Raw genomic sequence first — 27,989 nt, 5'->3', positions numbered from 1 at the left:
GAATTTTATAGAAAAGAATAGAAGCCTTTCGTTGTCATGGCACATGTAAAACGAAATTTTAAAAACTTTTTTTTCACTGTTGTATTTGCATAGCAAACCTGCATCACTTTAAAAGAACAGTAAGTAAAAAAGTATAAAATAATTTAAACAGAAGTATGTAAATAAAATGTCTCTGTTCACTGAGCATAATAGTGCAGATAAAATTTAAATGGATGGTTATGCCAGCAATGATTGTACATTGTCCAGAAATATGTGTGTTGAATGAATCGTTTGTGTGTGTGTGTGTGTGTGGTTGCACAAACATTTGCAAATGATTCCTAACTAATATTCGTATACAGTGTATGGGTGTAAGCATCCGAAAAGGTTTTTTGTGTGTGTGTGAGACACGTTTTAGGGATAAGCAGCAGAAAGAAAGAAAGCCAACACACACACACACACACACGCACGCGCGCACACACACTGTGCGTGGTGGGCGGACGGAGGGAAGGTTGTTTTTTGGTTTTTTGTGTCTTCTCAGCCCGGGCCGAGAAGCACAATAGAACTGCCGTGAAGGCGTGTGTTGTTGCGCAGAGCTTTTTTGAGCGACCCCTGTGGCGCAGGAGGACGGAGGACGGTCGCCATCTCTGGGTCAACAGTGGAAGCGTAACGCGCTGTTGATGTTGTAGTGTGTGGCGTGGAGCCGGATCGTGCAGGAGCAGCAGAAGGCAGCAGCAGGCAGGAGGCAGGAGGCAGGAGGCGGGGGCTATGCTGCCTGCAACAGCCACAGCGGACACGCACGGCTCCGATGCAGGACTGACGCTTTGTTCGCCTCCTGCGCGTCGAACTGTCACCACAGATGTTGGAAGCGCTTCTTCTCTCTCTCTGTCTCTCTCTCCCTCTCTCTCTCTCGCTGACACTCCGTGAGCTCCGTGTGGGTGGAACGGGAGTGCGCGCCTCGAATTAAAACGGGATTTTTTTTCCCTTCTCTCTATGGTGCAAACAGCGGACGCTCCAGCCCGTGCGCAGCCGGCGGACCGCGGTGCACTCGGCGATGTTTTTCACCGAGGAATGAGAACGGAGCGGCCGAAGGTGCAACACATCCCGTTTCCATGGACAACACGTCCATAATAACACAGGTCGCAAATCCGAAAGAGGAGGAGAGCATCGCCTCGAGTCAAGATAAAGGTAAGGCGCAAATATCACACGCTCACACACATACGCGCGCGCGCGCGCCCTGTGGTTATTCTAATTCTGGCGCGCCTGGAATATTTGATCCCCCGTCTATTCTGGTGCAGCCGTAGACTGTTCACGTTGCGCGCTGGCAAGTCTGATGGATCTGCAGAGAGAGAGAGGCCCCCCCGGGGACCGCAACAGCCCAAAGACGAGAGCATGTCGACGGGGGAAAAAAACAATCCATTGTTCAGCAGAATGCAAGCAGAGGAACATCGTGGGCTTCGAGCCCCTCAGCCGTGGCTGTCATTAGATATCACGCTTGTTGGGACTTGATGGGTCAAGACCTTTTACTGTGAAGCCGAGCAGATTTGTGTATATATATATATATATATATATATATATATATATATATATATATATATATATATATATATATATATATTTATTTATTTATTTATACATATCTTAAAGATTTCGCGACTTAAAACATATGATATATCCTCATCTGTGCAGTGAGGTGGGTTTTACTACAGGGGGCGGGTCCTTTCTGCTCCCTTGCACTGGCGGCGTCCCTTAAACGCATCACTGGCACTGGAAATGCCTGGTTTACCACCAGCAACAAATCCATCCAAAATATCAACAGTTTAGTCGTCAAAACCCCAACATTTTGAAACAATTATATAATATACAGTATATTGCATATGTAAATGTGCATGTGGGGTCCCTTTATGAGTATTGCAGGGGCTTTGTTTGCGTGTCGAAAGCATTTTAATGCACATTGTTTTCCTTTTAGATGACACCGACTGAAGCAAAAATATGCTGTACATCTCAATAGTAAAAACTGTATTGTGTATCAGTACCATCGGCTCCTATTGGTGTATTGCTGGATGATGACAATTCCCATCATGAAGCTGACACAGTTAGAAACATCCACTTCCAGCTGTTGTAAAACAAGAAAAAGTGCCAGACAACAGCAGCTCAACAGCTGCTCCACAGCTCACAGAGGCTGAAAGAAAACACATCTTCTCCCTCTTGTTTTGCACAAGAGTCCCCACTAACCAAGTGGTGATGGCATCGGTGACAAATCCCCCCTCATGAGTCAGGAGCTTTTTCGGTTTCCAGGGGCTTTACTCCTGTATCTTTAACTAGCTTCTCCTTTTTGATTGGTGTTCACACAGCAAATGTGATGTCCACACAAGAAATTTGACCTACACACGTGGGAAACACCGGTGTCCACGAGGAGATCGCAGCGGTGGGGCATGGTTGTTAAGAGCTCAGCCCCCCAGTCCCCATCTCACTGAGCCACAGGGGGCCAGGGTCTATCCTTCATCAGGCTCCACCAATCTCGCGGTGCGGCCTTGATAATTCAGGGGGGGATTTGGAAAACACAACTGTTGCATTTTCCCTTTCAGCACATTGCTCAGTTGCTCGCACAGAACTCCCAAACTTTCTTGTTTGCAACATCCGGCTTGTCTTGAGCAGTAAATCCCAGATGACGTGGAACCCAACAATTAATCTGGCAGGATAAAATCCAGGGTCAGTCGCTGACCGGAGCGGACGGCACACACACACACACACACACATGCACACACACGCACACGCACACGCCCACACAATAGTGCTAGGGAGCTTCCCCGAATGGAGTCCCTGCCCTTCACTACTGTCTCTGTCAAAGCAGACAAACAAGCAGCACTTGTTGTCCAGGACAATTACACTGTGCTCAGGCTTCACTGAAGCCACAAATGATTACACACGCACGCACGCACACACGCATACACACACACACACACACACTGAATATTTCAGAACACTGGCGGTCTATTTTCGGAGTCCTATCAGTTTCATTCCAAGCAAAGACATAGTAAGTCATTAGAGCCAAGCTTCTTTTTTTTCCGACATTTGCTCAGGTGGAGATTATATCTTTATGCATTATGGATTATGCTAAATGAGGTGAGGGGACAGAATCACAATGTGGGCGGTTTCTTTCTTCCGACAGGCCACATGCATTGGTACAAATCAGTCGTGTTATACTTATGGAATCTTTACAGGACTATTTTTTTGCACTACACAGACTGAGTTTATATTGCATGTTTTATAACCAATAATTGTGAGACCGCTGTGCTAGTTTAAACCCGGACACTTCAAAGAAACCTGCAGCGGGGCCCACAAGAGGCTGAGAAAACAGCATGTCTTGTCTCCACATTTAGGCAGCCGCAAACTCGCAGCGTCTGATGCAACGGAATGAAATGGCCGGACCGTAACAACGCGCACGGACTCAATCCACATGGGCCGCTCATCCTCCATCACGCCTCCCTCAGGCCTCCCTCAGATAACTTCAAAGTCCACCAGGTATCAATAGACAATCCATTTACCTTAATAAGATTACCTCGAATCTCAATTTAACTCTTCACTCCTGCCGGCTGACTATGGACAGACACGCGCTGTGAATCTATGGTTGGAATTTTAATGATTTTTTGGAAAAGGTGGAAACCTTGAGTTTTTAGCAAACATTACCCAGGCAAGTCTAAATTGGTCAATTGTTTATTCAACTTTTTTCAGCCAACCAAGTTAATATTCAAAGATTCAAAGTTAACAACAGTTCATGACAACGGAAAAACGTGTTATTCAGTACAGTACTGACTGATGTTCCTATTATATATTAATTGGTTGAAAATGCCTGTGATTTTATACGCACTTTGGCTTTTGAGGGTTGTTCCTGGAACTGGAATTCGCCGCACACTAATAAAGTGTTTATGATGTGCGGACCACACCTGCGGGGGTGTGCGCAGCACAGCAGGCGGGGGGAGCCGCTGTGAGTTTTGGCTCACCCGGTGTCCCTGGAACAAGTTACCTCTCGACTGTGCACAGCGGCCTGCTGTCGTAACCGTTCTGCACAACAGTGTAGGGAAGAGGAAAATCTGCAACCTTGTGCTCGGTCTAAGGGCACACACACACACAGTCACACACACACAGTCACACACACACACACACACACAGTCACACACACACACACACACACACACACACTCGATGGTGCGATGGTGCGCACATAATGAAGATACGATATGTCATTCTCAAGCCATCCCCCTCTCTTGAGAATCACATTGCCATGTGCATACGGCAAAGTCAATATTCAAGGGGTTCCATTTTGACTGCTAGAAAAAAAGGCCGGACTCTGAAGTGCAGGGCCTTGTTACAGATTTATGAGCCTATTTCAGCCAATGCCGCCCAGAAAAGCTGATTATCTGCCCCTCCGGGGGAAACGTCGGAGTGTTAGATGTTTCCCTGCACATCTTCATTACTTCAGTCCACTGCCATACTGGGCCAGCTGATTGCGAGGAGTTAAATGTTTTTTCTTCCGAGCCTAAGCTCCTTGACTGATAAGCCTGTTAACTGTATGTGTGGGATCCCAGCTGAATTGGAACATGGGGGAATTGTATTAATTCATGTATTTCACATTCAGTCAGGCCAAAGCGAGAGGCGATGTAACGTTTCTACAGCAGGAGGTAGAAAAACAACTGCACGGTTGTTGTGAGTTTGTGCTTCTGCTCTTCGTGGAGTTTGTTTCGGCATCATAAGAAACCGCGGACTTGCCAACACTGAATCTCACATTGTACATGAGCTCAGAAACAGTCACTCTGACAGTTTGTGTTCACATGTTCCCGAGGATGTTGCGTGTGAGCCAAGAGAGTTCGCTTCGAGCGATTCCGTTGTATTGTCAAGAGAAGAAAAAAACCCGGAAATCTGAAAGTGAAAGGTTCTCTGCCGAAGTATCTCGGACAGGCGGAGCATTGCGGCGTCAGCAGCGGTGCAGGAGATGAGCCAGAAAGGCAGAGCTTTCAATCTACCAGTCGATCTACCCCCGACAGAAAGAATGAGATCGCGGCTGAAATGAGTTTCCTCCGTATGGGTGACTGGGCACAGCCTTAGTGATAGGGTGAGGAGTTTGGACCGATATTGGACATGTGGAGTAGAGCTGCTACTCCTTTTACGTCGAAAGGGGCCATGTGAGGTGGTTCAGGCATCTCATTGGAGGTTTACCGGCCACGCCCACCTGGGAGTGTAGAGCCCGGGGTAGACCCAGAACTTGCTGGAGGGACTACATATCCCACCTGGCCTGTGAAAAGCCTTGGGATCCCCCAGGAGGAGCTGGAATGCGTGACTGGGGAGATGCATGTCCGGAACACCCGGCCTAGCTGGCTGCCTCCACGGCCCGATTTCAGATTAGCGGAAAGGAAATGGATGGATGGATGGATGGATGGATAGATGGATGAATATCTGGAATGCTGACTTAACGAACTGATTGATTATCAGGAATGCCTCAACATTTTGGGAGACACGATCTTCCTACCATCTGTAAAGCTTATTAAATCAACACTTTATAGCTAATTTGCTTAATCCTGTGTAAAAAAACCAAAACAAGTCAGAACCAGGCTAGCAAACCACACAAATACAGATATTTCTTTACAGCGACAACAAGACGACAGCCCACTATATCTGGTCAATCTTTTTATTTTAAAGCATCAAATTAGCTTTGGAATCTAACAATATTAAGGACGGCTTGCATTCCTCTACCCCTCCCTCTCTTTTGTGCATTTCCTCCGACTTTGGACTTTGATTGTGGCAAAATGTCACCCTTAAAAAAATTAAAAGAAATTGTAATAATGGCTGGCAGAATGTTTTTTCCCGGCCCAACGCGGCTTATCTCTTGACACGTGACACAGAATGCATTATGCATAGGTCTATGTCCGAATTTCACATCCGCTCACAATAAAGACTCTAGTTGAAAATCGGCTAAGTGGCCTTTAGAGACACAATGAAGGAGATGCAATCGCCCTGCAATCCGTCCTCGGAGAGGCCACAGGGAAAAAGAAAAAAAAAGACTCTTTCATTCACTCCCACGCTGGCTGACTGTGTGTGAATCACTTCAGCCTTCACTCAGAATACACTTTTAACAGGGAAAAAAGAGAGAGAAAGGAGTTCACATAGCTCCGTGCTCTGAAGTCCATGCACTGGCATGTTTAAAATAGACTGTTAACATCTTCCCTTGTTTTAAATCTGGTCTCAGCCTGTACTGTTGGTACAGCATTTTCACAGCTGAGCTCTCGAATCCACAGACACTCCGCTGCACAATCTCATCGGACCTGAACTCTGCAGAAGCCTCCCCGTGGGTCGGACAATTCATAATGCGAAAGATATGGACACTAACTCTCAACAGTTCCGCATTCAGTAGAGCGACCCGTGCCAGTGTTTTTATTATTATTCATTATAAATAGTTATTCACAGTGATGCATTGACTTGTAATGCATGCATGCTTGTAGGATTTCAGTTGGGTATAATGATGGATCAGTTTTTAATTACTTAATTACACATTGGGCTCGTTTAATCCACAATAATTCATAATTTTTTGTCATTTGAATATGTTTTTCTTGAAAAAAGAACCTCAATCTGTTAAATAGTTCAGATTTCAGATGGGCAGTCCAGCCGTCAGCTTCTGTTGGAGGGTGTACTGTAGGTCCCGCGAGTCACATGAGGACATGTTCCTGTATCTATTCCTGTTCATACTGCTGATACTGACAGTTTCATTCCTGTGTTACACGATGATTATTGGTTGGGCTACAGTACAGAGTTCACAGGTTCAACTTTGTTCGGGTTTTTATTTATTTATTTTTGGGGGGTTTTTTGCCGTAGAGCTGTAATACATGTAGCAAATGTTCAAATTTGTTATATTTGTATTGTATATACAATATGTATTCTTATATAATGCCTTGTGATTGGCTTTTTTCAAGAGTTATGTAAGCTCCACATCAACCAACTTGATATTTCTCTGCCTTCTGCTAGCCTTTTTTTTCTTCTTTTTTACCCGTCAGCTGCTTCCTGCTGCACAGAAAGGTTTGGGTTTTCCCGGGCCTCTCTTCATGCTTGTGTGCTTTGGACCGAACGTTCGAAGGCATTTGTGGGAAGTTTTATGATCAGACGCGGGCCTCAAGTGTAGCTCACTGCTGCGGGTTGCTTGTTTCGAAATGACAAAGAAGAGACTATTACAGTGACATTTCAAGCAAATTCTTGTATGGAACGATATTCCGCCCAGTCTGTCCTCCATCCTGAGCAGTGGCTGGTTGTGATTGAACTGTAATAATTTATTACAGTTTTCTTATATATATATATATTGATTTGAATTTGAAATTTTAGCAGATCCAACTTTTGGTCCGATTGACTGCAGGCATCAGTGACTTTCAGAATCTCCTGATTGACGTCTGAAGACTAACGGCCGCCCCTCCGAATCCTCTGCACGCTCGTCTTGCTGCAAATGCACAGCATTGTTGGGGGATCACATCACTTCGCCTCTCATCCATGTCTTTGCACGTTGGTGTTCAGTGGCCGTGAATGAGTGAAGACTGTTATTAATGCCCCAGAAAGCCACGGTTCCCTTTGCAGGGAAAAGGGGCCGCGGCCGCCCGGATGCTGCTGGTTCTTAAAAGCCCCGTATCGAAACGGGACGGGACTGCTGATTAATTGAACAGCCGTTGGGCCAAACGGACGTTGTCAAAACAGATCAATACAGTCAGAGAAAGGGCTGGGGGAAGGAGGAGTGGAGGTGTGTGTGTTTGCATGCGTTTGTGTGTGTGCGCGTGTCCAGAAGATAGCAGGAGATTGCAGTCAGGTACCCATCTTGGCTTTGACAAGGGGATGGCCTTTGTGCATATTTCGCCCTCCCCTGGCTGGCATTCATCCCCAGTAATTAGCTCTCTAAAGGGGAGATCATGTGTTGTCCGTAATGATTTTTTCTGTCACCCTTCCTGAAGCATGCCGTGTGCCATGATTGTGAGATATTTGACACAAGAGAATACATTTTTAAACGACGAGTAATGGAATGGAACGTCGGAGGCCTTTTTTTCTCTCTCTACCTTCTCCAGAGGTAAAAGAGTGAATACTGTTTAACTGTAACTCTCCGGGGACGCTAAGTAGGACATGCTGTGTGTGGAAATGTGGAGACGAACGCCTCTCAGTGAGCGGCGGCATATGGGAGACTGCCGCAGCGCTACATAAGCAGGATGCTCACGGTCCCAAAATATGACCCACTTGTTTGTTTCCTTTCCATTCACAGCGAGCAGCATTTTGGCATGCATTATTGTGATTTTACTGCTTTTTTGATAACCTGACTTGACGTGACTCAGAGGGTTTTACACATTATGGTTCACTCATTACAAAGACTATTACTCAGTCGGCGTAAACGGTCGTGTTTTTCATCACACTAGGTTAGCTCAGCTTTAACTTGGAGACTGTACATTTTTAACAAAAAAAAAAACTAAGTTACAGACTTTGCCTGATTAGTTCAAAAAAAGGTTTCCACTCACCAGGAAATGTAGGATCTAGTGTTTTTGGTGCTTGATTAAACATACAGGATTCCCTGACCTCATTAATGCTTTGATTTGAACTGTTCATTTTAGTTCCAAACTTTTATGGATGGTCAAAACAAATTGTAGGTATTTGCGTTCCATCTGCTCTCTGGATCCATTTGTACAGCTGCACGGGACTCGCTGCGGGGTCACCAAGTGTGCGAGCATGTCGTCTTCAAGTGACGTCCGAAGACAGGCCTTTAATTCCATCTGACATTTATTCCTCTCCCTTTTAAACAGACAAGGCAAGGCAGATTTCCCATCAGCCACTGCGCCACTGGCATTGAGAACATATAGGACCATATAGATGAGAATATGAAAAAAATAAGTTATATAGATAATGAACTGCCACAGCCCCAAACAACGTGGGTTGTGTTGCTGCTGGTTGCGTAAATCCGGTAAGAAGTCAGATCTCCCTCATTATTTCTCCCTGAGTTCTCAGTGGGTTAATTTTCCTGGTCCTTGTCATCGCCTTCATTTCGCAGGTCGCTCGTGATGCACGCAGACTGGCACTGCCACCACTCCGCTACGCGGCTGAAGTATAAAAATCAGGGACAATCCAAGCCACGTCTCTTTGGTCGCCAGCCGGGGAGAATTAGTACCAGGGTGAATGACATAAATAGTTACATAAAGTCGTGTAGGATGCAAATGTAATGCATAAAACCTCCCAAGAGAAGTATGGAAATAAAGGCAGAGGGGCAGCTGAGGGTCAGTCAGTGTGAGTAAAAAGCATCTGCTAGAACTGAGTGTACCACCACAGCCTGTAATTTTCACCCCGGCCTCAGCTGTCCGTGTGGGGAAGTAAGGAGGCTTAGTGGGAGTTGATTTTATCATACTGTGCTATTATTGCCTCGATGGCCTCACACATAACCCACAGAACACACACAGGCTGAACTGCCAGGCCCAGCTCATCTGACGCTACCCAACTCCATTCAGCTGTTTGCATTTGCTGTGTGTGTGCGTGCGTGTGTGCGTGCGTGTGTGTAGGTAAGCTGGCACATGTTCGTGTGTATTGTGAAACAGATGCTCTTTGGTATTAATATTGCTTTGGGAGCTGGTCTCTGTTGTAATTATCGTCACCTCTCGCGGTGGGAATTTCTCTTGTGTGAAAACAATCGACAATAAAAAGAGAATAATAATGATTAATTAAAAAGGGAAAAACTCATTGTTTTGAGATTTTTAAATCTTTTAATTATTCATCAATTTCATGGCAATCATCCAATGTCAATGTCCAACATTTGGGATCACCAAACTCAGCAGGATTCATCCGTTGGGGTTCGGGAAAGTCAATAGGATTTATCCTCTTGACAAATCTATGCAGTATCTCATGCAATTATTATTTAATATTATTTGTTTTTTGTACTGTTAGAGAGGACATGTTATTACCTTCTGCTCTCCGAAATTGTGATAGGAATTTTAAAAAAGTGTGTTGCACTGTGTGAAAGATTTAGTGGCATCTAGTGGTGAAGTTGCACATTACAATCTAGTGCCACACCCACCCCTTCCACAGGCGCTGGAGGATCGAAGTTGGCCTCCAAGTCACCACGTAAAAACGCAAAAAAGGAACTCTCTGGAGCCAGTGTTTGATTTGTCCATTCTGGGGCTACTGTAGAAACATGGCAGCACAACACGGAGGAGCCTCTGTCTATACTTTGCTTTCTTGGTGTCATCGCAGTTGCATTAATGCAGGGAATTCCTCCACGGTGTTTTTCTCCCATAGTGTTTTATTATTATGTATCACTTTTACAGCAGCTTCATAGTATAGTAGTAGGGTATGTAAATCTCTCCTGCCTCGTGGCTGTTTTTATTTCAGATTAGCTTAAGTACCCAGCCATGCCATTTAAAACCGGCCTGTTTTCCATCTGAATTATTGAAGCCACCACGTCTTCACATGGACCGCTCTCACGTGTACCCTCGTGTGCACCAGGGAGTGTGCCCTTTACCCGCCTGGCTGGTCGACTAACCGGCGCTGTGGTGCCGTTCAGGGGTCCGTCGCACTGTCACCACAGCTTTTGTAGTTTAAAGGCATAGTTACACATTGGAAGAACGTGATTCCTTTTTTTTTTAGATTAGAACTATAGTAATCCCAGTAACACTTAATTTGGGTCGACTTGTTTTTAACATTATCTGCAGTTGATGGTAATTAGACACCTCTTGACCATGGACTGGCTACTCGCTAAAAGTAAACACCATCATTTTTTTTATTTCTTTACATCTTAATTGTGTTTTATGTATTTTAGTTTTTACCTCAGGTCAGACTTTACTGTATGAAATGAATGTATTATGGCCGTCGAGTAATACGCAAAGTTCAGGGATTTTGTTTCACTGGAAAAAAGGTTGTACGACGGGGGCAAGAAGAAAAAAAAAGTGGTGACATGATCGGCCGAGTTACAAAAAAAATAAGGCCTCAGGTCAGACTTCACTGTATGAAATGAAGGAGAAGGGTAAAATGTGTCCACACTGTTGGCTGGTTTACAACCTCAAGTTCTAACAAATGTGAATTATTTCACTTTCTGCTGAACGAGTTCCGTCTCACCCAGGACGATAGGACCATGAAGGTGGGCTCAATGTCCCGACAACCCTGTGACGCGGGGTAAAGGATGAGACTGCAGCTAAAGCTAAAAGTGCCTCCTTTCTTTTATAACATTTTTTTGCATGTAATGTTCTGACTGCTCGCATGGATTCTGTAAAGCTCCAGTGAAGGAGGCCACCTCAAGGGTCCTGAGCCAAGCCGAGGATCGCATTCCCCCTCGGAGCCTGGCGTTACTCCACGCTTGCGGGTCATGGGGGTGATTATCTCTTCCTGTCAGGAATGCGGAGAATTTCCTGCGTTTTTTTTCCCTCTCCCCGTCTTCCGGCTTCGTTTGGCGGCCGTGGCCTGCTTGTGTGACAGAGTGGGCCCAGCTGGCTCCGGTCGACCTCGTCGGGCTTTTTCTTTTCGCTGTTGCCTTAACGTTCGGCGGAAGCATTGACACGGGAGCGCTCACTTCAACGGGGCCGCTTTCACAGCTTCGGATCAAAGTGGCTACGCTGAATCGAGGGAAGTGCATTCAGCAGGTTCAAAATAATGTGCACCTGCTCTGAAGAGGCCACAGATTTTTTGGGGGGCCTAATGTCGCTCCTGCTCAACAGGGAGCTTTTGTTAGATAAAGCCACTTGCGCGCAACACCCCTTACCTAGATTCCTCTCGGGGGGTGTGTCCCGAATGAACAGGACTTCCGACCGGCAGTTCATTCCCTTCAATCCGGTTGCTCAAAGTGAAACTATTTTCCACGATTTAACATGTCGACTGTGTTGCCGGGTGTAGGCGCCCGTGCTCTTAATGGCAAACACCTTTCGCTGGTTATTCTCATGGCTGACGAATGCTGCGTTTAATGCTATGCAAGCGGACTCGGGGTCACGCTCGCGAGCAAGGACAGCTGAAAGGAAAAAAGTTTCTCTGCACCTCAGATGTGTCAAGTGTGCGAAGTTGATCACTGCACGTGTGGTTATTTGCCTTTACATGGGATCATACAGTGCAGAGTGTGTGTGTGTCTGTGTTTCTGTGTGTGTGTGTGTGTGTTTGCTCAGTCAACTCTCAGCTATGCTGTGGCTGGGGTGGCTCAGTGGATAGAGCAGGCACAGATATACTAGTTATCCTGTCAAATTAAAGGTGGAAAAAGCCTAAAAAAAGAATCTTTGGAAAAAAACAAAAAACTCTCAGCTATGCTATTTGTCTCAACAGGAGAAAGGAAAGCTCTGTTTGTGTAAGGTGGTGGTGCAAGTAAGGGGGTGGAGTAAGAATCAGACCCAAGTATAGGCCGTCTCACCACAGTAGCACTCCCCACCCATTCTACGACCCTTCTCTCCTCCTTCCTCCCTCCCTCCCTCAATCTCCCACCTGCTTTTTATTTTCCTTTTTTCGGAGCCAGGGCGGGAAACTGTAGTTGGTCTCAAAATGGAGGGCGCAGAGAATGACGACAAGACATTTGAGGCCAACTTGAGGGACTGTGAGGGAAGATCCTGGGGCTGGAAACGTACTATGGCTCAGTCACTGTAATCTAAAAAGATTTTTTCAAGCCTTTTCCCCCCACTTCTCTATTGTGGTATAGTACATGTATATGGTCATGCAACTAGTTTTTGGTTTTAACTCCCTCTCATTGTCTCAGATTCTTACCACCACAATACAGTTAAGTATTGAAAAGTCCCAATTCAAGCAAATCTAATCCCAGATTTCATTGTTCAGTCTATAAAATGTATCAGAAAATCCTCACCTAACGGTTTCCCCAGTGCTCGAGGTGACAGCAGACTCGTTACCTGTTTAGTTGAGCGACTAATCATTGCAGTCCTCAGAGCGACCCGTCCCGCCGGAGAAGGAAGAACATGCGCGTGAGAGATATTATGATCCGGCAACCCCGCTATTAATGACCTACACTTCTTTTGTATCCTCAGACAGAGGAATATTGACTCTACATTCTGTGTGCTGTCAGTTTTATGCAGCGGCAGCAAACAGAACGAAGTTTGCCAGGGGCGGAGGATCTCCTTCGACGACACACGGGTCGTAGTCACACAGCAGTCTTCATTCTACAAGCCCATTGCTGTTTACCGAAGCGTTGCTTTATTTCAGAACCTCGATCAGGGAAGGGGAAGCGCCACAGGTGAGCTTTGGACTGCAGAGATGCAGAGAAACAAAGAAAGCGGAACTGCCCCGCGAGCCCGTCGGATTCGGTCAAAGCAGCCCGCGGATAGTTCCAGGCGTCGGTCCGAAGACTCTCCGAACGGGAGCAGGCTGCAAACAGCCTCGGCATGTGCGATGGCCACTTCGAGGCACGGGAAAGGTGATGATTTTCGGCCCGATAGTCGGCCAGCGGACACTTCAAAGTCACAATTTGAGTTGGAATTTCCATGGCCCCCCCAAAAAATTCACCTTTTGAAGCAATTAAACTGGCCAAAATGTTTCCATGTCAGGATCACCTTCGGGATAATTGCGCTCGTCGCATTTAAGCCTTGTGCCGAAAAGCTCCCCAAGTTTGAATTGTATCCGCTCATCCTTTACGTGGGCCTGCAGAACTTTCAAGCCCACGTTTCTCCTCGTTCAATGCGAAAAGTAGGCCATGGACTTCAGAGACAGGAAGAGGAGACTCGGGACCTATATATATATATATGTATATATATATATGTGTGTGCATGTTGTTTTCTCCCTGGAGCTTTGCAGCTCACAGCCACCGATCAGTTCTTCTTACCGTGTATGTGAATTGTAAGTTTCTTTATTGTCAAATATAATCATGTGACAGAAATAATTCCACAATTTTTTGTGGTTCAAATCTATTTAAGAAACTAATTTCTCTCTTAACTGGACATTCAAGGACTCTTTGTACTAGAGGTATCACATTTTCCTTCTTTCTATCCCTTTAATTTTCCAATATTGTCATATTTTCTCCCTTTCTTTCTCATATAGTGTACATGATATCATTCTGGTCTATTTTGGTGTCTTCTCCTTTCTCGATGTGAAATAACCCAACTAACTAACTAACCCATTGAATCAATTATTGTACTGTATATTAATATATTGCACTTATTTGACAGCCACTGTTCCTAGTTACTCTACAAATGTTACGCACAAAACATAGAATACATTTTTCAAATTTGATGCGAAGGTCACCCTGTTTCAAGCGTTTGTGCGAAGCAAAGCTCACCTACTTCTACTGTAGCTTCATTTTAAATGGGCAGGTATGCGAGTTGCGTATCAAAATCCGATTATCTGCCTCAAAGCAAGTACTGACATTTCCCCCAAAATGTGACAGAGTTTTCAGACTGACACTGTGTCATAATGCTGTGTTAATGGAAAGCAGCCCTAACGTGTCCATGCGTCCTCTGTCCCTTCTGGTTCTTGTCTCCTCCAGTCTCCCAGTCCAACAGCAGCCTCAAGAAGCACCGGGGCCGAAGCATTTTCAGCCCCTTCTTCTGCTGCTTCCGCAACTACAACGACTACCATGTGGAGCCGCCACCCTCCAACAACAAGACCCTTTGTCTGCCCCCGCCGCCCGAGGAGAACGGCAGTCCTCCCAAGGTGTGGCTCACTTTTCTCTCACATCGCACTTGGCCAGAGGCCAAATTACATACCATTTGCCGTACGTGACCGAAAAAAAGAAATAAAAAAAAAACTCGAGGGAATTAGTTAAGGGGTAATCGCGGAGCTCTCAGTTTGACTCAAGAGATTCAGTAACGAGGAACATTTGTTTGGTTTTTGTTACAGTGAGCTTGTTAGGGGTTCGCCTCTTCCTGCAGAGAGCCGAGGCCCTGTTCAGCCTCGCGGAGGTCCCTCCACAGAGTTTTTTCGAGCTGCTTCAAACCCGTTGAACCCAGAGCTTGTTTACCATCCGCTGCTTGAAAAATACGGGCTCGCTTCCCATCTTGCATTCTTCGATATCTGCCTACACACACAACCGTACACACACGCACACACACAAAATAGCACACAGAGCACGCTGAGAAGCTCAAACCACACACACACACACACACACACACACTCTCACCCGTCCACTGTCTCCGGTCCATGCTTGCACAAGCTTGCGCAAGACTTACCGTACACCCATAACAACATACGTTCACACACACACACACACACACACACACAATTGCACTCACTGCCGTGTCTTTAATCCCCATAAAGCGGGCCTTGTGTGTGTCGGGCGTGATGGATTGCCCGGCGCCCACGACCCCCCCCCCCCCCCCCCCCCCCCCTCTCTTCACACACACTCTGACCAGTGTAGTGAGGATGTGCGAAGCGAACGTTCTGGCGGCGGGAAAAAGGCGCCAAAAAACACGGCGCTCCGCTGCCAGGGCAGGTACCTGGGGCTATAAATGGAGCGGAGTCATATCACATATCACATTCCGCCTTTCTGTTTACCTGCAAATGTCTCTCATTAAGGGGATGTGGAATGTGAGGCCCCTCACAGACGCCAAACATGTGGTCAGCGCTGACCCGCGCTGGACCCCTCCCTAAGAAATGAGTTCCCATTCATTTTAGAGTGATCCTAGCGAAGCTTGCCATAAAAAGCCTTGTTATAGAGAGGGGCTGAAACGGACAGTTTCTTTTTTTTTATAGCTGGGTCCTTGCCCAGAGGTCCCTCCCTGCAGTTTGCTGTTGCCGGGTTTCTGTTTTCTTGTTGTTCTCACTTTCTATCATTGTGTGTACTATCTGTCCCCACTCCCTCAGTAAACTCTCCCTCCTCCTCCTCCGCCTGTGCATTTGTTATATTATTATTATTATTAATGTTATTTATGTCGCCGATTTCGTCCTCGCCACAATTTTTCACTGTATTTCTTTTTTTGCTCCCGTGGCTCTTTTCCACCCTGTCCGTTTCAATCTCTCTTCCCTTCTTTTTCCTCTCCCGGTTTATTTTTTCCTCCAGTGCGACCAGGTCCAGGTCATCCCCATCCCCAGTGTATGTATTATTGTCTTTCATTTTGCTTCCCCTCGCTCCATCCCAGCAACGCACTCCCTCCGCCCGCTGTGCTCCATCGCTCCAGCTGCATGTGGATGTTGACACGGAGGTGATTTTTTCTTTGCGCCCAGGTGAAACTCGCCACCGTCCTCTTCTGAGGGACAAAGCGTCGCTTTGTGTTGCTGCTTACCCTCCACTCGCACAATTTGGTAAAGAATAAGCAATTTAAATCAATTTATTATGGTATGATGTATTTGTTAATGGAACAGAACATGAGATTGATTTGCCTAACTGAATCTCGCATGAGACCTTCATAGTTGCAGTTTGGATCAAAAACATAAACGACTTGCCCTCAAAAGACCCGATTAAAACACATTCAGAAAGATTACATCGTGATTATGCACTTAATGATCAATCACCTACTGTTGATCCATTACAACGGGGCTTGGCTTGAGTGAATTTGTACTTTGTCAGACGTCCACCTGAGAGCCAGAAAGGGGGGATTCATCTGACCCCTGCTTTGTTTGTGCTGAAACGTCAATTCATTTAGCTGGTTTTTTTTGGAATGTGCACTGGCCTGTGGTTTACGGTAATTTAGGATATTCACACTCACAGCATCCCACGTGGCGGCCAAGCTTTACACTACACCACGCAGCAGACGCCTCCCTTCACTCGCAGGAAGTACATGCGGCGACGAGGTCTGCTCTTCGTGCTCCCATGCTTGGGAACGGGGACTTTGAAAGTCGACTGAAAATAACTCAAAATGACCTAGAAAAGGTTGTGTACGCGTAACCGTTTACTGTAACATCAGACAATCAAGTCAGCAGACGAAGAAGATGTTTCTGGCTCAACTTTACGACTACATTTACACCCGGCATTAACATGACCTATTTTTCTCACTGCGCCTTGGGTGCATTTACACCTGTACAGTGCTTTCATGTGGTCAAGCTCTATCCAATTGCAGTCCATTCACCCAAAATCCACATCAATGTCAGGTGTGAAAGATGCTGCAGAGGTACCAAAGGCACCATGGCGACGAGCAACAAAAACTAAGGACACAGACATTAAAAACCACAAATAAATGGTCATTCTTTGCATTAACTCTTCTGTATCACCCAAGGGGTATAGACACTCACTAAGTGGTTTATAAAACTCCCAAAAAAGATAAAAGGACGTTTGTAACTCTATATTAGTTTGACACAGAAAATTTTAAATCAAGGTCCAATAACTTGATTACTTGGGTAGATTTTAAAAGCCACATCTCAAGGGTTTCATACCCGAGTGTACTCAGTACTCATGCGAGTTAAGAATAATAAGAGACATAAGTCTTTGAACTTTAACAGCCACTGAATACTTAATATTGAAATATTTTATTTTGAAAAACATGTATTTGAATTCATTGTTCGGAATTCACCACTTATTTTACTTCGGTATTCAGTTACAAAAAAATTCAGATCTCAAATTTTTCAATTGCTCAAATTCAGATCGAAAAATTCAAGTTAAATATTCACACTCTCAAATTTGATTGCTCAAATTCAGATCGAAAAAATTCAAGTCAAATATTCACACTCTCAAATTTGATTGCTCAAATTCAGATCGAAAAAATTCAAGTCAAATATTCACACTCTCAAATTCGATTGCTCAAATTCATATCGAAAAATTCACACAGTAACATCCGGGCTACCTAGGATAGGAAAAGCAATTGAGCCTTAAAAGATGATCTGCCATCATGGACGGCCATTAAACTTTAATTATTAATTTCATATCAATATCAAAATATGATATAATAATGAAACACAAAAAACATTTTATTTACGTTTTATTGGTTCTGTCGATGACATGTTTTTTCAACTGAGTCTTGAACACATGATGACTTCAATCGATACTGAGAAGTGTAAATGTAAATCAAGTCAAAATAGCATTTGAAGAAGATTTGAATCATTTGCTTTCTTACATTAATGCAAACGGCTCCTCCGATGCTGACCTCTTACAAATGCAGCCTGTCTGTTGCATTTTCTAATACAGACCAACAGTGTTTTTTTCATGTCCATTTGTGAGAGCGCCCCCTGGCTGTGCTGACACACTGACACATGCAGAAAATGGCCAGCATACTGAGCAGAGCACAGCGTGTGTGTGTGTGTGTGTGTGTGTGTGTGTGAGAGAGAGAGAGTTTAGGATTGACACAGTCCTTGCTATCTTTGTACAATTCACTGTGTGTGTGCAAAGATGTGTGAGTGTGTGTTCCCCTGATGGCCACACCATCTGCCCTGTCTGTAACCCCAGGCATGCTTGGCAAAGGACACTATACCCCCCAACCCCCCCAAATGAGTTTTCAGCGCCACCAGATAGCGCCAGAAAAGTACAAAAATTACACACTGGGGCTCTAAGCGTGGAATTTATGTGATATAGGTTAGTTTTATATATATATATATATATATATATATATATATATATATATATATATATATATATATATATATATATATATATTGCGCTCAGCCAATAGCACATTTAAGCTACTTTTATAATACGACAACAACCAAAGTATCATGTCACCTCACCACAGTTTATTTGATGATACATCTATAAATTCAGGAGTGATGTGTCTCCATCCTGCAGTTCATCAACACTCTGACTGAGCTGCCATCAGTAATGTATGATTGTGTGTGTGTCCGTGTGCGCACTTTTCCTGCTCCCTCTAATGAACCTCTGTATAAAGATAGGATTGTTAAGAGTGTTTGTTGTCTCCGCAGCCTCCAGCCAAGTTCCTCCTGCCGGAGGTCAGTATAGCAGATTACGGCAGGAACTGTGTGGTCATCGACCTGGACGAAACACTCGTACACAGCTCCTTCAAGGTACTCCACCACACTACCTCTCTGTGACACAAATGCTTTTAGATGTACTGACACTCATGTTATGTCTTTTTTTTTTCTTTTCTTTTTTTTACTCGTTTCATTGGTGTCATGCTGTTACTCCATAGCCTCGGGGGATAATAGGATTATACAGAAATAAATCCTGAAGCCTGTCAGACTTTGCTGTAAATGTGGGTACAAGGGTGCAATGACAATGAGGATGAGGTGTTGAGCTGAGCTCTGGCAGCGTCACTGAAGTGTACAGGATGGCAGGAAAGCGTGTCTGTGAGCGTATTATGGCTTTTGTACAGCGGTGAAAACAGGAGAAGGCCTGGAGGGAGAACTAACAATCACTATAATAAGGTGTTGGCATAGCAACCAATGCCTCCTCGGTAGCCGTGCACAGATCAAGCATGTTTGGGATTTCTCTTTGGCCGGTCCAGTCGTTTGGCAGGAGGCACCTCCAGTATCGTCTCCGTCCCTGTGAAAACCTCGTACAACGTATTGAAAATGTCAGATCTTATGAGCTGACGGCTGTTAAGCCATTTACCAGCTCCTCCTCGAGGAGTCATCGTCCACGTAATAAACCAAACTGACTATTTTCGCTAGGTAGGCTCTCGCTATTAATTTGGACATAACGTCTTCAATGATTTCTTTTTCGTTTTACACTAGCTTTCACATAGGCTGACTTATTATAGTATATAATATCGACGGATTCGGGTCCTGCAGCTCTGGAGTCAGAGATACACTAGGAGAGACAGAAACGGAGACAGGTTCACCGACAGACTCTGTCTCCTCGATGTCAGGCCAGGTATTTGCATAAACATGATGTGATTGGCCGCCGCCTGCGCCGAGTCACTTTGGCAACACGTGACACCACCACATTCGAAACAGTTAGAAATTGATGTGTAAAACAATTTGCACCATAATGGGGGGCGTGGCGTTCTTCCTACGCTCGTGTGCACCGTAGCCTCTTCGTCGTGCGCGCCTGCTCGTGTTGAGACGTCGGAGAAAGAAACCCTGTCAGGACGTTTTCACATGGTTTGGAATCAATTCCTCATTTTAATTGAGGAGAGGCAAAGGGTAGAGAAAAAATGTACAGACTCTGCGCTGAGCCCACCCGGTCACGTGTCAGCAGTCTGTGGGGCCACACACGTGCGACCGTACACATTCACCCCCAGACGCAAGGGCGTGTCCGCTGCAGCTTGCTGCTGCCTTCGCCGAAATCCTGGGTCTGTTCCAAGAGTCTGGAGGGACTCCTCCTGACAACACGTCCGAGACTCTCGCAGGAGTTCCTTTTTTTCCCCCCTTTTGATGAAACTCAGCTGCACGCTGGATGCTTAGTCCATCAAGATGAATTTATTCCAGCGATCAGTATGCAGCATGTGAGATGGATTCACACGGAAAAGCAGCACACACAGCTTTCTTTTTCTTCCAGTTCCATTTTTTTGGGGGGGGGGGTCGTCTAGAAGTTTGGTTTGGAGGTCACCCTGGATCAAAAATATCAAGCGCTTCAACATACAAGTTAATGTTAGAATAGGGAAAGGGGTGCTGGAAAAAAAACAACCCATCCTCGACTAACAAGGGACACTGCGCGCAGACGATTCACAGATGGACACAGGCTAAAAATAGAAGCGTTACATAACATGTCACATACTGTACGCTTTATCCCGCATGTTATGGATGAGCAAATTCTCCCTGGGCTTGCTCCAGGATTAGACCCTGTATGTGTATACACACACAGAAAAAACGCACATTTCATGGCCACAAGTATGTGGACACCCCAGACTTTACCCCCACACGGGATGGTTGAACATCCAAGTCCTAAACCATGGGCATTAATCCGCTGTTATGATAGTCAATCTGCTCCTCTGGGAAGGCTTTTCCACTAGGTTTTAAGGACTTGGCTGACGGGACGTGATCCCATTCAGCCTCAAGAGCATCGGGGCGAGGTCAGGCGCCGATGAGGCCCGTAAAGTCCAGCTCACAGTCATTTTGAAGGTGTTGGAATGGGGGTTGAGGTCAGGTCGGGTCGTAAATATCTGCTGGTTTTCTACGTTTTCTATGATAGTGAACAGGGGTTACTGGTTGTACAAAACAAATATCCAGGCCTCTGGGAAGTCACGATTAACATTTATTATCATTTTAACATGTCCGGCCAAAAAAAACCCAGATTAATTGAGAAAATAATCTGCAGATTAACTGATAATGATTAGAGGTTAGTTGCTGTAAAGACTTTTGATGTAAGTTTTCCTCCTTGCTTTGCATCTGTTTCTGTCCACATATCTGTGGCCGTTCGGTATAAAATTGATGTGGTGCACGAGACAAAATGAGAAATCAGGCACAAGATGTGTGATTTTTTTCCCCAGGAGACAGGCTCGGGCAACGGCGGCAAATGATGACACGTACCCAGTGTGTGTGTATGTGGAGAAAACACTGGACGCTGCCAGACTGTCGCCATCAAGTGAAACCCCCCGCCCCCCATCAACTGCGCCCAGGTCGACTTCGGTTCAGCGGAGATTCATAAAACAAATCCTCCTTGGTTATTATCATTTACTTGGCCCCCCACCTCCGATTCCTCTCAGACACACACTCCCACTTCTTGCCCTCCTCCGTATCGCTCAGCGCCTCGTGTCCGGGCCCATCTCAGGGCAGCTGTTGAGTACCGTCTCCAGATGATGGAGGGATTCAGCAGAAGAGCAGTAGGCAGAGGCCTAATCTGTCTCTGCCAGCTCTCTTCCTCCATCTGCGTGTCTCTCTCCATTCCTTCGTCTTCGTCTCCCTGCAAGATAGCACAGGGACTAACGCTGCCTGTTTGTTCTCTCGTTCCTCCTGTTGGCAGTTTGGCTCATTAATTGGTGCTGTTTATTTTTAAATTTTTAAACAATTGCGCCTAAATTCTCTGTAGTTTGCCGGTGTAAACATTAACCAGAGACGAATATTGCAAAAGCTGTCACTGAAATTCCACATGCAGTTCAAACACAGCGGGGATGTGGGCAGTTGGTGGTTTAGTGTTCATTAAAAGAGAAAAGATGGAAGTAGCAGTGCATCGTTTTAAGAGCCGGGGAAAAGCCTGCACTAAAAAAAAAAACAGGTATCACTCGTCTTTCTCCCTGAAACATGAAACATCTTTAATAAATGGTTTATTACACGCCATGAGGCAGTTCTACTCAGACATATGGGGATTTTGATGAGTTTCGCAATGTACAGTAATGGCCAACAATAATAACTTCTATCCTGAAGACATATTTATATTTGCTGCAACTGCGTTTCACCATATTGTCAGTAATTATCTGTCTAGGCAGCGGCCGGTGAGCCCACCGGAGTTGTTGCCATATACATTAAGAAACGGCCATATCAGCTTACGTCTACATATCAAATGTTGACATTAGGTCTAAGAACTAAGACATTGATCTTAGACAATGGCCAGACTCATCCAAAAGGGAATAAAGTTGTGGTTTTTACTACTTTGTTTAGATGCTACATACTTTTGCCAAGTAGCCGTCAACTTTAAACCCCTTTTTGCTCATTGTCACTATGTGTGACTATCAGTAGTCAATTTGACTTATAAATAATCCTCTGTGACGTTTATGTCTCTACAACAAACTATCTAAACATGTAAACGTTTTTTATGGAAGTAGCTCTCCTTTTTCGTACGTCTGAAAATTGCGAGGAAACCTTCTTTTTCCTCTATATTTCTCCATCACCCCCTCTCCAAAACAGCACCGCTGTGCCTCCCACCTAAACCTTTCATCATCGCCTCTACGCCCTCCACTTCTCTTCCACCCACACCCCTCTGGCATCTGTCTGCCTCTTGCATCTCCCGTCTCCCCTCTTCCGCCTTTTGAAGACAACACAAGTCAAGCTGAGGAAACTGAGCCCCCCCCCCCATGTCCGCGTTCACATCCGTCGCCTTGCTCAGCTCCTTGGCTCCGTCCCCGGAGTTGCACCTCTGTCTGAGACATAGATTGCCGCGGCGGAGGGGAACCACATTGTGCTCAAAGCCTTTTCCACGTTTGCTCGGGGCATGAATGTGGGGCATGTGGTTAAGCGGAGGCCTTGTCAGATTGTGTTGTTTTGAGCAAGAAATTACAGAAATTCTAAATCTCTTTTTGTTCTCTGTTTCACCTCCTCCCATAGCCCATCAACAATGCAGACTTCATCGTTCCAGTGGAGATTGATGGAACTGTTCACCAGGTAATACCGCGCCAATCTGGAGTATGCCAGCAGTGGCCTTAAATAAAATAATATGCATTCATTTCTGAGGGCTCCCGCGGACGCCTCGGCTCCCGTTTCTTTCCCTGCATATTTATTATTCTCTATTATGTCCCAGCCACATCGAAGCGGGCGCGCTCAGACACAAAGTGAATTCTCTCTATTTTATTCTGTGTGTCTTTGGGGCCCTTGCTTGCTCGTTGTAAAGATACGCGAGGCGTGACGCGACCGTGTCAGCGGCTCAACAGAAAATCACGAAGATGCACAGCAGAAGTCAAGCTTCGCTCCATAGAATTGTGTGTGTGTGTGTGTGTGTGTGTGTGTGTGTGTGTGTGTGTGTGTGTGAGTGAGAGAGAGAGAGAGAGAGAGAGATGATGATGACAGAAAGTAAGAAACATGGTGATGTTAAGGGTTTGTTGTCTGCGTCCTGGTTGAAAGCAGAAGAAGCTGAACCTTCGCTGTTACCCGGTTCAAGTAATCCAGGATAGGCTTTTCTCTATCTGCTTCGGCCTATGCTTGATTACTTGCACTTGGGGCCGGCGACTAACCCACAGTCACCCCCGCTGAAGAGGACCGAGACAATGGAGAATGGCAAACACGAGCGCCAAGTAATGTCTGTCCTACAAAAACAAGGTTTTCAAAGAAAAAAGTCCTCCGCTGTTAAATGACGTCCAAACAAAAGTGGTCCTACAGGAACTGAATAAAGTTTAATATGGTATTTAAAGTATTTATTTGAATCTGGAATTGTGTAACTCTCTTTTTTTCCCACATTAAATAGTATGTATGGTTTATTTATTTACTTCAGAATAACTAGGGTGATTTGGAAATGTCAGATGTGATCAATTGCATTCAAGATAACTTTTATTTCATTATAAAGGCATCAAATATGATCACCAGCTCATCAGGGCTCCCTCATCAACAATGAGTAACATGTACTCAGGCATCAGTCAAAGTCATACAGTGTCACAAACGTTTCCAACGTCCTAAGGGTCAAAATCTGAAACGTGATTCCCCAAAAAAAGCATTTCATCTAATAAATAACAGAACACGTAAGCGGGAGGATACAACCATGCATGTGCGCTGATTTTGCTCAGAGCTGTTGATAGTGCGTGTGACCCTGCTGTGGCATTTTTGTGAAAGCGTCACATGTTTATTTCTGTGTCTTTGTTCCAGGTGTACGTGCTGAAGAGGCCCCACGTGGATGAGTTCCTCCTGAAGATGGGGGAGCTCTTTGAATGTGTCCTCTTCACGGCGAGCTTGGCCAAGGTTGGTTCTCGCTGTTTCCGCCAACACATTGATGCCTCGTTTCGTTCGATGTATCGACCCTGTGTTTGTTTGTCTTTTCAGTACGCCGACCCTGTGGCGGACCTGCTGGACCAGTGGGGGGTGTTCCGCGCCCGGCTCTTCAGGGAATCGTGTGTTTTCCACAGAGGAAACTACGTCAAAGACCTCAGCCGGCTGGGCCGAGAGCTCGGCAAAGTCATGATCATAGACAACTCTCCTGCCTCCTACATCTTCCACCCCGAGAATGCTGTAAGTCGTTTTTTTTTTCAGCTTGATAGCAAGCATCTATGCATGTGCAGCTGCTGTTTTCGTTCATGCACGTGATTCAATGGTAGCAGATAGGGGAAGGGAAGCCGGGTGATGTGTTTGGAGGGTTCCTACGCAGTATGGAAAAATATTTTTTGTTTCCAGACTGAAGTCTCAACAGACGTGAATCGAAAGATTTAAGAATATTAATGATCCATCTCAATCGCTCTAGTCTAGTGAATCATATCCCCACTGTCAGTGATAAACGTCGCCATAGCGACACAGGACCTGCCACTGCCACTACTGTATATCTACAGAGCCGTATTTCACATATGACTATGACAGGCTGAAAGGATAAGTAGTTTGTATCAGGGTATTATTTAGATTATCCTGATGATAGCTAGTTACCCCCCCCCCCCTTTTAAAATACACATTTACCCAAAATTACTGAGTTGAAATCTAAATCTTTTAATCTGAGAATCAGTCCTAGAACAGGATAACGTCAGAATTGGAAGTATCAATATTTCAATACCAGTCCGCACATGCACATCACAGTTGTCTTTCTGGGAGAAACCCCGACATACACAGTCAGAATGTAATATGTAAACAGTTGGATTTTAAAATGATTTATTTACATAATAATGTAGCTATTTGTACTCGGATGTCAAACATGGTCTGAAAAATTGACCAAGAAGAAGGAAAATTTGAGTCTGGGAAAAAGTCTGGAATTTTGGAAATGGAAAATGTGTAGGAACCCTGTGGTATAGGATAACTCATCTGCGTCTGTTCATGTGACCCTCAAAAGAAGATGGTGGAGATTTAGATCACAAAATCCTAACTAGGAGCGGGTTCAGAAATAAATTTGTGAAGCAGAATTAGGCGAGTTGTGAAATTAACAATGATGTGACCGATTATGGCCCTTGGGGCGCTGTCACTGTTTTGATCTGTGGTGCAGTTATTTTTGGAGCCAGAGGCAGCGTTCCCCAGTCTTGAAAAAAATATTCCCCTCCTCTGTGGAGAAGTTGCTCAGTGCAGCTGCCCCGGTCCTCATGCCTTTGATGCATATTTCCCCCATTAATCATTTACTCAAAACTTGCACCAGCTCCTCACCTATAATGCAACACTTAAGAGTTTTCCCTTTTGATCATATAAACCGTCCGTGTTGTTGTTGTTGTTTCCCCGCAGGTCCCGGTGCAGTCCTGGTTCGACGACATGGCTGACACAGAGCTGCTGGACCTCATTCCTCTGTTTGAGGGCCTCAGTAAGGAGGAGGACATTTACAGTCTGTTGCAGAGCCTGAGGAACAGGTAGCAGACGGCGGCTCCAGCTGGTCCTTCCCGCCTCGGCTCCCCCGGCTGCACGGAGGGGCCTCACCTCGCCGCCGCGGCCCCGCAGCCGGGGCTCCCATCGTCGGCGTCGTCCGGCCGGCTCTGGGAGTAGCACGTGTCTCCCCATCTGATATCTTCAGGCAAATTATCTGGTTAGAATCAAATCTGGAGAGAATATCTGGACGGATCCTTACCCTCTCTGGATTTTTGGACTCTTTGTGCAGGACTCCTACTGACAAAAGATTATATAACTGTATGTACATACTATATGTTTCTAAGAGCAAGACCTAGATAAAGTAATTTTTCTATCAGAGAGATTAGGTTTTACTATTATCAAGTGATATTTTAGTTACCGAAAATAATCAAATACACAGAATTTTTGTTGTTATGGTTCTTTTGGGTTTTTGTCTGAGAATGGGTGACCTTTTGGTTTTATGTCGAGCTATGTTATGCAGGCTGGTTTTACTTTTCGAACAACTGTTATTTATCTTCTCTTACAGAATGAAGTGCCTTCATTACTGTGGTGATTTTATTGTGTCTGGTTATGGGGTGCACAATTTTAATGCTGAAAATCTACTCAAATCTCCAAAAGCGTTCAAACCAATTCTTTAAATTAAAACCTGAAAGTGAGTCTTTGGTTAATTGTGAAAAGATTGAGTCCTAGAAGTTTATAAAATACTAGCCTGTTATGATGATGTGTTGCTCTTGGGTTTAGGAACGTTGAATTGTTAAATTGAACAAAGATTTTTTTTACATTTCATGTGATTTGTGGCTTAATTACGTCATTTGATCTTGGACAGTGACTGTAAAAATTGTTGAACCTTCAAGACATTGAAACCAACATTATAATTGAAAGAAGAAGAAAAAATTAAGAAACCTTTACAATAATATCACTGTCCACCAATAAATGTTGAATTTTTAAGGGAAATATAATAATTAGCTCAGATTATATTAAATTATATTTATTGGGGGGAAAGTGGGATTGGGTGCGTTGTAAAGAATGCTGTTGAAATCGTACTGTACAACATTATTAAAGTTGCAAGTTTGCAAACTGTCGGGTTGCATTGTGGCGTAATGACTTAAAGCTGCTTTAATCATAGTCATAATCAATCATAATCAAAGAGGGACGACATGACCTTGAGACCGCGACTCCACACCACGGTCGCTCCGGTGCACCTATATCTGGGATATTTTCAGCTTCTTTCCTTTTTTTTTTTCAACGGAAGGAAATAGAAATATGTTTTTACATACGGTCTGTGGCTATAATTAGTTATATTAACATTGAATCGTGTGATTATGCATATTTGAAAGATTTGGCTTGTAGGGATGAACCTACGCACAATTATCATCCGTCTCTGCGGCACCACTGAGTATTTACATTTCTTCCGGCTAAATTGTTTTGGTTTTTTTTTGTTCTTAGCCTGCAAATTGACTCGGTTCAATCTCACTGGTCTCATGACTCCCGCTTCCACTTTAGTTTGCCTGCTGTTTCACAATGTCAACTTAAACGGTGAGAACGTGTCAGTGTTTGTGTTCCTGCTGCCCCAAGATGGTGGTCATCACATGCGTGTTAAAGTGGCACATAAAGAGCCGATTCTGTTTTTGTTTTTTTGGAATAATCAGTTTGAAGTTTGAAGTTTGAAGTTTGAAGTTCATTCCATACCTCGGAAAACAGCGATCAACCAAACAATGACGTGTGAGGTTCATTCAACGGCTGTTCTTTTGATCATGTCTTCATCAGCAGCCACGGAAATGTGTTTTCTTGTTTTTCGTCGAGGAGTCTGAAATGTCCCATACGGACAAAAGCAAAAGTGTAAAGTAATGATGTCTGAATTCCTCTTTGGGTACTAGTAATGCTGCTCCGCTGGCACGCTGTGCCGTGGTCTACTGGGACATCACATTGTAAATGCTATTGGAGACACCAGTGCATTTTTCTGTCGGCTCCAAGACAACTGGGAAATGGACCTCCAGGTTTGTACAGACTGTTCAGATTAAAAAATATTTTTCTTTCAGCACTTTTATCAAGCAAGCAATACATTTTTGCTTGATTGGAAATTCCTTTGTCAAATGTTGAATAACAGCTTG

At 44.8% G+C, this 27,989-nt stretch overlaps 1 protein-coding gene across 3 annotated transcripts; it reads left to right on the top strand.

Annotated features, from left to right (window-relative positions):
• Nucleotides 1–512: 512 nt before the first annotated feature.
• ctdspla (CTD (carboxy-terminal domain, RNA polymerase II, polypeptide A) small phosphatase-like a) lies at nt 513–26,960 on the top strand. Of its 3 annotated transcripts, XM_035618869.2 has the most exons (9): nt 513–790; nt 983–1,164; nt 14,435–14,601; nt 15,947–15,979; nt 18,733–18,834; nt 22,972–23,028; nt 24,220–24,312; nt 24,394–24,579; nt 25,762–26,960. In XM_035618869.2, the coding sequence occupies exons 2-9, from the start codon at nt 1,089–1,091 to the stop codon at nt 25,885–25,887; spliced, it is 840 nt and encodes a 279-aa protein (XP_035474762.1). In that variant the 5' UTR covers nt 513–790; nt 983–1,088; the 3' UTR covers nt 25,888–26,960. The 3 variants fall into 3 exon arrangements, with proteins under 3 accessions (XP_035474762.1, XP_035474761.1, XP_035474763.1); XM_035618868.2 differs by having other exon boundaries at nt 513–1,164; XM_035618870.2 differs by lacking the exon at nt 15,947–15,979 and having other exon boundaries at nt 515–1,164.
• The last annotated feature ends 1,029 nt before the right edge of the window (nt 26,961–27,989 follow it).

Source organism: Scophthalmus maximus, chromosome 21 (assembly GCF_022379125.1).
Source record: "Scophthalmus maximus strain ysfricsl-2021 chromosome 21, ASM2237912v1, whole genome shotgun sequence".
Classification (NCBI taxonomy): domain Eukaryota; kingdom Metazoa; phylum Chordata; class Actinopteri; order Pleuronectiformes; family Scophthalmidae; genus Scophthalmus; species Scophthalmus maximus.
The sequence above is the reverse complement of the archived record's forward strand: the minus strand, read 5'-3'. Positions and strand labels throughout refer to the sequence as shown.